This window comes from Lemur catta, chromosome 3 (assembly GCF_020740605.2).
Source record: "Lemur catta isolate mLemCat1 chromosome 3, mLemCat1.pri, whole genome shotgun sequence".
Lineage (NCBI taxonomy): Eukaryota > Metazoa > Chordata > Mammalia > Primates > Lemuridae > Lemur > Lemur catta.
This window is the reverse complement of record NC_059130.1, coordinates 120,042,744-120,054,572: the sequence shown is the minus strand read 5'-3', so window position 1 is coordinate 120,054,572 and position 11,829 is coordinate 120,042,744. Positions and strand designations below refer to the sequence as shown.

The 11,829-nt window shown below is 45.8% G+C and overlaps 1 protein-coding gene across 2 annotated transcripts; it reads left to right on the top strand.

The window, feature by feature from the left end:
- The first annotated feature begins 24 nt into the window (after positions 1 to 24).
- Positions 25 to 11,197, top strand: RBP7 (retinol binding protein 7). Of its 2 annotated transcripts, XM_045546186.1 has the most exons (4): positions 437 to 563; positions 8,406 to 8,584; positions 8,704 to 8,805; positions 10,958 to 11,197. In XM_045546186.1, the coding sequence occupies exons 1-4, from the start codon at positions 491 to 493 to the stop codon at positions 11,006 to 11,008; spliced, it is 405 nt and encodes a 134-aa protein (XP_045402142.1). In that variant the 5' UTR covers positions 437 to 490; the 3' UTR covers positions 11,009 to 11,197. The 2 variants fall into 2 exon arrangements, with proteins under 2 accessions (XP_045402141.1, XP_045402142.1); XM_045546185.1 differs by lacking the exons at positions 8,406 to 8,584; positions 8,704 to 8,805; positions 10,958 to 11,197 and adding an exon at positions 5,831 to 6,076 and having other exon boundaries at positions 25 to 563.
- Positions 11,198 to 11,829: the final 632 nt, after the last annotated feature.

Genomic DNA, 11,829 nt, shown 5'->3' with positions numbered 1-11,829 from the left:
CGGCTGGAAACCCAGCAGCCAGCTGGCAACAGTGAGGTCACAAGCAGCAAGGGAAGGCCACCAGGATCGCAGAGATGCGCTTCTGTGTTGGGTGGAGGCGAATCATCACCAGCAACGGCTTATCTCGGGACTGCTTGAAAGAAATACAAACCCCTGTTTATCAAGACCCTTAGTGTTGAGTTTATCGGCATATTATCGGAAGCTGACACAGTTCTTAATGCCATGAGATTCAAGGCTGTCCCTTGGTCATTAACACGTACGCAGAGAAACAAGCGTGGCCCAGAGCAGCGTGGGGTGCGCGGCTGTTCAGAGTCAGACTGGCAGAGGCGGGAGCCCCAGGGAAGAGGACCAGCCGCCCCGCGCAGTGGGCAGCGCCGGCCGGAGGGAGGAAGCCGGGAGCGCCCCCGCCCCGCCCGCGCCCCATTTAAACCACAGGGCGGAGGCCGCGCCTCCCGCCCGCCCGCAGGTGAGTGTCGCCAGACCCGGGACCATGCCCGCCGACCTCAGCGGCACCTGGAACCTGCTCTGCAGCGACAACTTCGAGGGCTACATGCTGGCCCTAGGTAGGGCGGGAGGGGCCCGCGCCGCGCAAAGGGTTCTCGCCGCCGGTCCCGGGGTCGGGGCGGAGGCGGCCAGGCCTGGCCTGTCTGTCCGTGCCCGGTCCTTCCGTCCTCCCTCGGGCCCCCGTCGGTCGGCGCCCTCAGTCCGCCCGTCCTCAGCCCCTCCGTCCACCCACTTGTCCCCGGTCTCCTGTCCCTCTGACTCTCAGCCCATCCGCCCCCCGCTCTGCGGGCCTCCAGTCCCCTAGTGCCCCCGTGTCCCCTCCACCCCCCACAAGCCAACCGCCCCGTGGCCAAGGCTCGGGTCCACCGCGGACTCCTAAGGAGGCAGAGGCGGACCCTCGCCCGCAGCCTCCCAGACGTCCTGGCGTGCGGTGACTGTCGCTGCGAGGTCCCCACCGCAGCCTCAGCGGCACCCGGAGCTGATGGGGACGCAGATTCCCGCGCTCGGGCGCCCGCCCCAGGCTTGGCGCGTTTGCCACCGGCCCCTCCGCGTCCCTGAGTCCCTGAGGCCTCGAGAACGCGCCTCCTGCCCCCACCCCCCCCGCGCGCCAGTCCCGGCCTGGCCCGCCCTTGGCCTCACTCTGCAGACCGGACGGATCTGAGCACCTACTGTGTGCCCAGCGCTGTCGTCAGCCTGGCAACCCGAGCAGGCTGGGGGTGAGGCCGGAGTCGCCTCCTCATTAACCGACTTGGGGCTTCAGTTTACCATCTGTATATTGAGGGGGACGGTCTGGCATGGGATTATTTTTCTCTTTAAAAAAAAATAGTGGTAAAATACACGTAACAAAATTTACCATTTTGATCATTTTGCAAAGGACAGGTCTGTGGTTCCACTGTTTAAGCTCTCTGAGCTGTGGCGGTTTCCTCCCGTCCCCTTCTCACACCACCCGCCAAGAGGGAAAGTGCCCGGCGCCTCAAGCTGTTGACAGTCTGAATTTCATTTCCTCTGTTTCCTAGTCACAAGAAGGAATTGATGCTTATTTTTCCCAAAGGCAGTGAGTCCTGATATTTTACTCACCTCCCCATTTGCAAATTAATGGTGACTTGTGACCACATGTTCGCTTCCCTGGATTCTCTGGCTGGTATCTTGGTACTTGTGTGGAGGGTAAAGCTTTAAATATCAGGCTGATGGCTTTGAATTCTGTCTTGTACCTTCTTTTTGGCAATTTCCATGGGTTCTTTCTTTCTTTTATGAGACACAGTCTCACTTTGTTGCCTGGGCTGGAGAGCAGTGGCATCATCATAGCTCACTGCAGCCTCCAACTCCTGGGCTCAGGTGATCCTCCTGCATCAGCCTCCTGAGTAGCTGGGACTACAGACTAGGGCCACCACATGAAGGCTTTCCATGGATTTTTAAGCAAACCTCTTAGAGAATAGGGCAGGGAATGGAGTCAGAATCAACATTTCAAGTGTGGGAAAATATCTTGTGTTATTTGCCACCTGGATGGCTGATCTATCCGGGCAAAGCAGCCTTCTGGGTGTTGTAATTAGTATTTTCAAAATGTTGATTCGTGGAATCCTTCACCTGTCCCCAACACTGTCTTCCTTTTCTGTTTGCTCTGCTATGACCTCTTGTTTGATACTCCCCCATAATTTCAATAACAACTTATTAATTATCTGCCATTGTATTAGATCCTGAAAGCTAACAGGCTATTTATTTATATTATTTATACTTGTTTATTATCCAACTCATTTCACAAAGGATCAAGCCATGTAATATTGAGTCGATATCTTGCCTCATAACTCCTGTTTTTACTTTTGGTTCAGGTTCCAGAAAGATACTAGATCCAGAAAACACATTAACTCTTATTTGCAATCTTTTTTCCCAAAGAAATATAAATGTGGTAAAGATTTTTGGAATAGAGAGGCTATTTAGTGTAACAGAGCAGAACTGGAAACTCAGGTAGCTAGCAAGTTGAGTGATTGTCCATAAAAGAATCAAAGTCACATAACCTCTCAGTTCCTTTAGTTTCCCCATTGTTAAATAAGGTGGTTGAACCAGATCTGATATTCTAAATATGTCTAAATTACAAACCAAGGGGTCTCTTAGCATTTTACACAGTAGCCAAAATCAGCCTAAAAATCTACTGCCTGTTCCCCACAAGCTGGGAAGAAAATAATTTGGTACACATTGCTATTTGTGTGGCAAACACCCTCTTCTTCCTTCCATGTATAAAGAAAGAACAAATGCACAACCTATTTCCCCCAGTATGAGGGGCTTGCAAGTAGATGAGCCTGGGATCTTGTTACTCAAGGACCAGAAGGAGCTTCTTAGAAATGTAGGCTCTCTTGGTGGCAGAGGACACCTGTAATCCCAGCTACATGAGAGGATAGCTTGAGGCCAGGAGTTCCAGAACAGCCTGGACAACAAAGCAAGACCCCTTCTCAAAAACAAACAAAAAAATGTAGGCTCTCCTGCCTCACCCCAGATCTGTTGAATCTGAATCTTCTTTTAACCAGATTCTCAGGGCGAGGTGGGAGGATCACTTGAGGTCAGGGGTTCAAGACCAGCCTGAACAAGAGCAAGACCCCATCTCTACTAAAAATAGAAAGAAATTAGCTGGACAACTAAAAAATATATAGAAAAAATTAGCCGGGCATGGTGGCGCATGCCTGTAGTCCCAGCTACTTGGTAGGCTGAGGCAGAAGGATCACTTGAGCCCAGGAGTTTGAGGTTGCTGTGAGCTAGGGTGACGCGACAGCACTCTAGCCAGGGTGACAGAGCAGGACTCTGCCTCAAAAAAAAAAAAAGAAAGAAAGAAAGAAAGTGTCTGCTGCCTGGGATTTCCCAATCCAGGGGAGAGGTGGGTAACCTTGCCTACTCAAGAGCTTTGTGCACACTAGGCATTTAATACACTTAAATTGAAGGAGGAAAAAGTAAGTGATAGAAGACATCTTACAGAGTTAGGATGTGATTAAAGATAGGGAGAAAGTACTGTTCTTTAGATAAGGGTAGATAATGGAAACCTGTAATTCTAGGTATTAAATATTCATCAACTTAAAGTACTAGCACTTAATATTTTAAGAAGTTAGGGCAGTGTGACAACCTACATAAAGTTCATGAGCATACAAAGCAGGGCTTCTCAGGTTAAAAGTCAATTATGGGATTCATAGAGGCACATCATCTAAATAAGGAGGAAGTATGCAAATTCTTTACCTTTATTAAAGGTATTATTTTTAAAATTACAATATTGACTCAAACAATAAGTGAGCCTTGGAGTTTTAGAATTATTCAGAATTTAGCTTCTTTTTCTTTTATGTAAGGATAGATTTTTGTACTGGAACCTGGAAGATCTATTTGATTGTATAGGGGAAAAAAGATTTCATCCTCACCCATCACTAGGTTCATGGCTAAAGCACCTGTAACAGAAGACAGATTAACAAAAGAAAAGCATACAAATTTATTTAATATAAATTTTACATGACATGGAAGTTTCAGAAATGAAGACCCAAAGAAACAGGGAAAGTTGTGTACTTTTATGCTCAGTTTGATGAAGAAGTGGATAGTTGTCGAGAAGTATGATTGGACAAAAGGTGTATAAGCTAATGGTCTTAGACTAGGGGAACTAAACAGGGCCTGTTTGTTCAGATTCTTCACTGCGTCCCTGTCTTCAGAGATAAGAGTGTTTTTCCGTCCAGGTGTAGGGAGGGCGCCTCTCACACGAGGGTCTTATAACCTACTCCAGAGGAATGTCAGAGAATTCTTTTCTGGCCTGCTTCAGGGGAGAAGGGTGGATGAAGGTTAGAGAGTGACCTTCTTGCTTCTGCTGTTCCCTCAAATGCCAAGGTGCCATATTTTGGGGTGGCGTGTCCTGAAGCACATAATTTCAAAACAATTTTCTGAAAACCAGCAACTCTGTGGCAGCTTCAGATCTAGTGTGTTAAAGTACTAAGTACTTAAGTTATACTTGTAGCACTAGAATAGTTATTTATGTAGCACTGTAATAGTCAATTTTATCTTAAGAATTAAGCTGGCAATCCTGGATACTACTGATTTACTTGAATGTATATAATTTACTTTAAATTTTTATGCTTTTTAATGCACATATAAGGCAAATACATTCCATAAAAAAATCATGAACTATACTACTGTCGACTAAAATAATCAAAAGGATCAGAATCTAATTTATTTATTTATTTATTTTTTTGAGACAGAGTTTCACTCTGTTGCCTGGGCTAGAGTGAGTGCTGTGGCATCAGCCTAGCTCACAGCAACCTCAAACTCCTGGGCTTAAGCGATCCTTCTGCCTCAGCCTCCCGAGTAGCTGGGACTACAGGCATGTGCCACCATGCCCAGCTAATTTTTTCTATATATTTTTAGTTGTCCAGTTAATTTCTTTCTATTTTTAGTAGAGATGGGGTCTCGCTCTTGCTCAGGCTGGTCCCGAACTCCTGACTCCTCGAGTGATCCTCCTGCCTCAGCCTCCTAGAGTGCTAGGATTACAGGCATGAGCCACTGCGCCCAGCCCAGAATCTAATTTAAAGAGAGTTTATTCAAGTGCAAAGTTTGAGGACAGCCCACCAGAAACACTAACTCTAAAGGAATGGAGTCAGTGTTTTGAAATGGGGAAGTTAAGGTTTCATTAATATAGACAGAGACAGAGGAGTTCTTAGCAGGGCTACAGCAGTTTTTATGCAAGGGTGGTGCATAGTTACAGCAACTTGATTGGTTGTAGGCAGTGTTTCATTCTGGGAAGGATTTGGGAAGTGTTTATAACATTTTTTACTGAGGGTGTAATAGTCATGTGTTTTCTGCCATCAGGTCTAAGCAAAACAGGACAATAAATAGCAAGTTACCAAAAGGGTCATTCTTAATAATTAAGAAGGCAGAAGGTTTTTGTCCCTAATGTCATTTAATTCTCTCTAGCCATTGCACAGAATGAGAAAATTAAGAAAGTAAGTTAATCTATAACCTGAGAAGCAGACGTTGTAACCATATGTGACTCAGATCACAGTCACACCTCTCTTAAGGCTCAAAGTGTTTGAGGAGTTCCAAAAGCTTTTAAATTATACTTATTTTCACACTATTTAGATCTTTAAACGCTACAGTCTGGAACAATACTAAGTGATGGCCTCTTTTTCAAAAGTAGAAGTGAGGTGGATGCCCGTTAGCAGTAATGCTAAGGCTCAGTAAATCAGAGAACACCAGCAACACGCCTTGCGATGTGCCGGCATCTCGTTTGAGGGTGGGAAAGTACTCCCTCTTGTCTAAAAAGTAGTGTGATCCTGCAGCTCCCCAACATGCCTCTGATGTCGTTCTCACCCAGCTTCTGCCAAACTGCCGGGAGAAGAAAGGCAACTTGTCCTTTGGACAAAGACGAGCTTACTTGGAGGAGCTGGCCTGCAATTGGAGAATTCCTGGTGCACCCTCCGGTAGCCAGAGAGACCCAGGGTGCAGTGCTCCAGGCAGGGAGGAGCCCTGTGTAAGTGACCACAGATGTTGGCCAAGTGGCCCAGGTGGTGGTGTTACCAACTTGCCCCAAGTCACCGCACAAACTGGGGTTTGAAGGCAAACCCTCTTGCCCCCAAGACCCACATTGCCTCAAGATTAGAAGTGGCTTTGGAATTAGAGGTTAATATGAACATCTGAAGCTTGGATAAGTATATGTGTGGACTTCTTCGAATCCTGCCCTAACGCGTATAGGCTCATGTACTTGCAATAGAAGGTTCGTCCCACTGCCTCCTCCTTCCAGCTCGAATGTCTTGTTTCCTGCTTACCACAGTCTAGTGGTGTGAGAAAGCAGGGTCTGACCTAGATAAGAGTCTTCTGGAATAAAGCCATTTGGGCCACTGAGGTCCTAGTAAGTGTGGCCCTGGTAGAAAATTGACCAGAACTTATGCTAATTTAAAGTAAATTTTGATTTCTAAAGAGGCCAGCCTTGCAACTGCAAATCTGTAAAGTGACGATGTTACAAAATGGTAGTACAAATTATAAATTTACTAACAACAAATCCCCTCAGATTTTTTTTTTTTTTTTTTTTTGAGACAGAGTCTTGCTCTGTTGCCCGGGCTAGAGTGAGTGCTGTGGCGTCAGCCTAGCTCACAGCAACCTCAAACTCCTGGGCTTAAGCGATCCTCCTGCCTCAGCCTCCCGAGTAGCTGGGACTACAGGCATGCGCCACCATGCCCAGCTAATTTTTTCTATATATACTTTTAGTTGTCCAGATAATTTATTTCTATTTTTAGTAGAGACGGGGGTCTCGCTCTTGCTCAGGCTGGTCTCGAACTCCTGACCTTGAGCGATCCACCCGCCTCGGCCTCCCAGAGTGCTAAGATTACAGGTGTGAGCCACCTCGCCCGGCCCCCCTCAGATTTTAAAAGCATAACTGATGTAAAGTTGTTGTTAGTCTGGATTTGTTCTTGTTGGGCTTTGTTCCACTGACATAGTAGGGTTTAAGCAAAGTCAGTAGTAACTATTTTAAGTTTGGCTTGGTCATATTAATAATGGGAAACTATCTTAAGGATTTAGTCTCAATAATTAGACATTGTTGAAAACCAGTAAAGCCTGGATCATTTGTATCTCAAACTAAATACTGGAGTTCTAGCTTTGAAAAAAAACAAAAACCCTTTTTCTTAAGATAAGGACATTTACACTATTGTTGAGCTTAGAAACGGAAGGGGCTAGAAGATGAGCTACTCCGTGCTTGGCCAGGTTTCCTAGACTGGAAATGGAGATGCGAGTCCATGGGAGGCACAGGTGGCTGTGTGTGGCTGTCCCTGCCCAGGAAACACGAATCTGCTAGGTGAACACCTCGAACTGGGGATCGAACTCTGGGACCAAACAACCTGCAGTGAGGCACAAAAGTCTCTGAAATGAAGATTCCTGGGTCTTTTCCATGACAGGACAGTAAATGGAAGAACCACTCCCCTAAGGGTTACAGGCATGTCCAAGGTGATGAGTAAGTGTCCGTGTTGTGGCCGCCTGCCACTTAGGTCACATCACCTGCTCTAAACTCTCCAGGACTCCCATTTCACTCCATCTTGCTCTGGGTTAAAGCCCAGTGGCTCACATCTCATCTCTAACTCCTTTCCTTCCTTCCCCGCCTCTGCTTTCATTCTGCTGCAGCCACCCCAGGCTCCTCAGAGCTCCTGGAACACATGGGCACACCCTTCCTCGGAGGCTCCCTGTGACTTCTACCTGAAACTCTTTCCCCAGAAATCTGCAGGGCTCACTTCCTCACCTCCTTCAGCTTCCTGCTGAAACGCCGCCGGGCCACCCTGTATAAAATAGCAGTGCTTATGTCTAGCTACATAATGTGCTCAAAATTGCCAAGTGGAACTGGGATTCCAAAGGCCCCATCTTAGCATTCTGTGTTTTCACGTGTGACTCTTCTTTAAAACTAATTAAAGATTTCTAAGTATATAGTAGTATATGCAGGAGTGCAGTGGGTTTTTTGTTTTGTTTTTTTTTTTGAGTTTTTTTTTTTTTTTTCAATGTTGCTGTTGGGAAACTATTCAAATGCTGTCATAATCTGAAGTATAAATACGTGAAGCAGAAAAAGAGCAGAGTTGCGAATGAGGCTGGGTTGGAGGCCTGAGCCCCGTCCTCTTCTCAGCCTCTGGGGAGATTCTCAGAACTGACTCTGCCATGCTCAGCTTCACGTCCATTACCTAAGGCACAGCCAGACTGTTGAGTCTTTTCCTGAAGCTGTGCAAGTTTTGTAATCAGGCTCTGGGTGGAGATTTGCCAGGATGGCTTTGCCCGTGGATCTCATTTTGGCATCAAACAACATTGCACAAAAACACTCGCCATCAAATGCAATGATTTTGAGAACAGCTACCAAATTCTTAACTTTTGCATCTCAAGTCAACGTTCAGATTTTTTTAAAAATTATTTTTAAGGTATTGACTTTGCTACTCGTAAGATAGCCAAGATGCTGAAGCCACAGAAAGTAATTGAGCAGAATGGCGATTCTTTTACCATCCACACGTGCAGCAGCCTAAGGAACTACCTTGTTAAATTTAAAGTTGGAGAAGAATTTGAAGAAGATAACAAAGGCCTGGATAACAGAAAATGTAAGGTAAAAATTAAAGGAATAACATAGGCTCTAAATTTTGCAAGGTTAACTTGGCGTTTGCTGTAATCGTACTTGAGGATCTCGCCAGAGCAAACCAACGTTTCCTCTTCCCCCTCCCGCAGAGCTTGGTCATCTGGGATAATGACAGACTCACCTGTGTCCAGAAGGGGGAAAAGCAGAACAGAGGCTGGACCCACTGGATCGAAGGGGACAAGCTCCATCTGGTACGTGCCAAATTTTTTCTTATTTTTAATGATGACACAATAGTAAAGGAAATGTCAAACAAAAGGCTATGATCAGTAATCAACTCAACTGTTTTCAGTTTTGCATGTTACTTTCGTATCTCTGCCAGAATATTCTGCCTTTTCGTTTAATCTAAAAGCATTTTCCAAGTTTCTAAATAATTCTTCTGTTGCATTCACCACATATTTATTGAATGTATATAATAGGATAGCAAACTGGCTGCATAATATTCCAGCATGCTGATGAACTGTCATTTTCGTAATGTATTTCCTTAATGTAAGTGTCCAGGTGTCCAGAAACATTGTTTCAGGGTGTTTTCTGCTAGTACTTAAACTCACATACATAGAGCTTTTTGCATCTGTAGATTTATTCCCTTAGGATGAATTCACAGATGGGATCGGTGTTGTCAAAGGCACACGTATCATTGCCTCTTTGCTACCTGGATGCCTTACATCCAAAAGGGTGTAATGTACTGTGCTACCAGCACTAATCAAGAATTCTAAAATATAATTTAGAAGGTATAAAACTGTACCTTAAGATTTATTCATAGTTTTAAAAATGAGAATTCCTTCCTGCCACATATATTATAATAGCTTACATATTTTAAGTGATGATTTTGTGCTCGATTACTGTGCTAAATCCTTTGAGTGCATTATCTCATTTAGTCTTCATCACAATCCTGTGAAAGGAACACTATTGTTCCCACTTACAAATGAAAAAACCAAAATTTTGAAATTCCACAAAGCTGCAGAGTAGAAATTCAAATCCAGGTCTGAAAAGAATGTGGGCTCGCAACTCTGCACCTTTTGGTCGCACTGTGTGTGTGTGAAATCTAGGTGAGACCCAAGGAAACAAAATTAGAACACTTAGCTTAAAGTTGGGTCTGGGTGGCCTTGAATTACAAAGGCATTGAAGATATTGTGATTCTAGATTGACAAATCTCATACTCTTCTGACAAAAACAAAGCAAGAAACTTGCCCTTACAAAAATGTAACATGGAATTTCAAAGAAAATACAAATATGTTTGAGGATTCAGATTAGTTGGCTGTAAGAGGTAATGTTCAAAATATGAGGCCGCAAGTGGTGGCTCAAGCCTGTAATCCTAGCACTCTGGGAAGCCAAGGCATGAGGATTGCTTGAGGCCAGGAGTTCAAGACCAGCCTGAGCAAGAGCAAGACCCCATCTCTACTAAAAATAGGAAAATTAGCTGGGCATGGTGGCACACACCTGTAGTCCCAGCTATTCAGGAGGCTGAGGCAGGAAGATCGCTTGAGCCCAGGAGTTTGAGGTTGTAGTGAGCTACTATGACACCACTGCACTCTAGCCAGGGCACCACAGCAAGTTCCCTTCTCAATCAATATACACATACATTTGGTCTCTTTCCTGGGCTCTTGGCACACAGCTCAGGAGTAGTAAAAGTGTCTTCTGTATGCTAAAGAGATGACTGACAGCTGAGGGCCCCTAGGTAGCTTCAGGATGGGAGCTATACACCAGAGAAATGGAGGCAGGATTAGAGGGTTGAGACTTTCAGTCCACCTCTGGCTCTGGAGAGGAAAGAGAGGCTGGAGATTGAGCTGACCACGAGTGGTCAATGATTTAATTGATCGTGCCTATGGGATGACACCTCCATAAAACCCCCTAAACAGTAGGGTTTGGAGAGTTGCCATACTGGTGAGGACGTTGAGATGCTGGGACCTGCCCACCTCCCATACTTTGCCCTGTGCATTCCTTCCATCTGGCTGTTCCTGAATTGTATACTTTATAATAAACTGGTAACGGCAAGTAAAGGGCTTTTCTGAGTTCTGTCAGCCATTCTAGCAAATTATCAAACCTGAGGGCAGAGTTGTGGGAAACCCTGATGTGCAGCTGGTCAGTCAGAAGTACAGGAGGCCCAGGCCTTGCGACTTGTGTCTGAAATTGGGGGCAGTGTTGTGACACTGAGCTCTTAACCTGTGGGAGCTGTGCTAACTCGGGGTAGTCAGTGCCAGAACAGAATCATGGGACACTCCGCGTCAGAGCTGGAGAAGTGGGGCTGGAAAAGACACCACGTGTTGGGTGTCAGAAGTGTTGAGAGTAAAAGCAGATGGCAGGCTGACTCATTTTCTTTCTTCTTCCCTTCTTCCTTCTCCCTAGGAGATGTTCTGCGAAGGTCAAGTGTGCAAGCAGACGTTCCAGAGAGCCTGATCCGACCCAACAGCAGAGCCCACTTGTGGCTGCAGCTTAATGCTGAATCACACCGCAGAATGAACGGGAGTTAATCTGCCCCAGTTTGGTGATGGGGGCCTTGTGGATGGAGAGCTGTCACACAGTGTGTACCAGAAGTCATATGGGTTGTGGGGAAGCTGCTCACTTCCAATAAACCTGTCCAAATGACTCTGAAGTTTTTCCTTCTAAATTTAGCAAAGCCCATTATTTCTAGAAATATTTGAAAGGCTTCTAGGTGCACAAGGGACACAACAATGAACAAAATGTAATTCCTGCCTTCGAGGCCAGTGAGAAAGCTAGACAAAGCAAGCAACCCAAGTGTGTGCTAAGCACAGGTGGCTGTGAGAGCTCAGGAGGGACAAACTTGACTCTGGGGGCTGGCAGGTGGTGGCACTGACAGGGCTCTGGGGTAGTAGAGGTGATCTTTAAGCTAAAACTGAAGCTTAGGTAACTGGTGCAATTGGAAAGCATTTTAGCTGACAGGCTAGAGGTAAGTTGGAGGGATATTTGAAGAACTGAAAAGATCACTTTAGCTGGAGCATGGGGTATGGTATATGGGGGTGTAGGGGAGGGAGGGATGGCAGAGGAGAGGAGTGACAGACTGGGACCCCATCACAAAGGGCCTTGAATGCCAAGTTAAAGAGGTGAGAGTTCGTCCCCCAAAGAATAGGAGGATGGTGACAGGTATTAAGCAGGGGATCTGCATGATCAGATTTGCCCATAGGAAGGAACCCAGACTGCAGAGGGGAGGAAGGCATGCAGGTGGGGGTGCAGTAGGGAGGCAGCTCAGAAAGCCCTGG

Bases quoted from the DNA above. Each gene is read 5' to 3' on its own strand.
- RBP7 (XM_045546185.1), top strand. From the start codon at position 223: ATGAGATTCAAGGCTGTCCCTTGGTCATTAACACGTACGCAGAGAAAC. The intron at 564-5,830 runs GTAGGGCGGGAG...GTTCTCACCCAG, and splicing joins GGGCTACATGCTGGCCCTAG to CTTCTGCCAAACTGCCGGGA.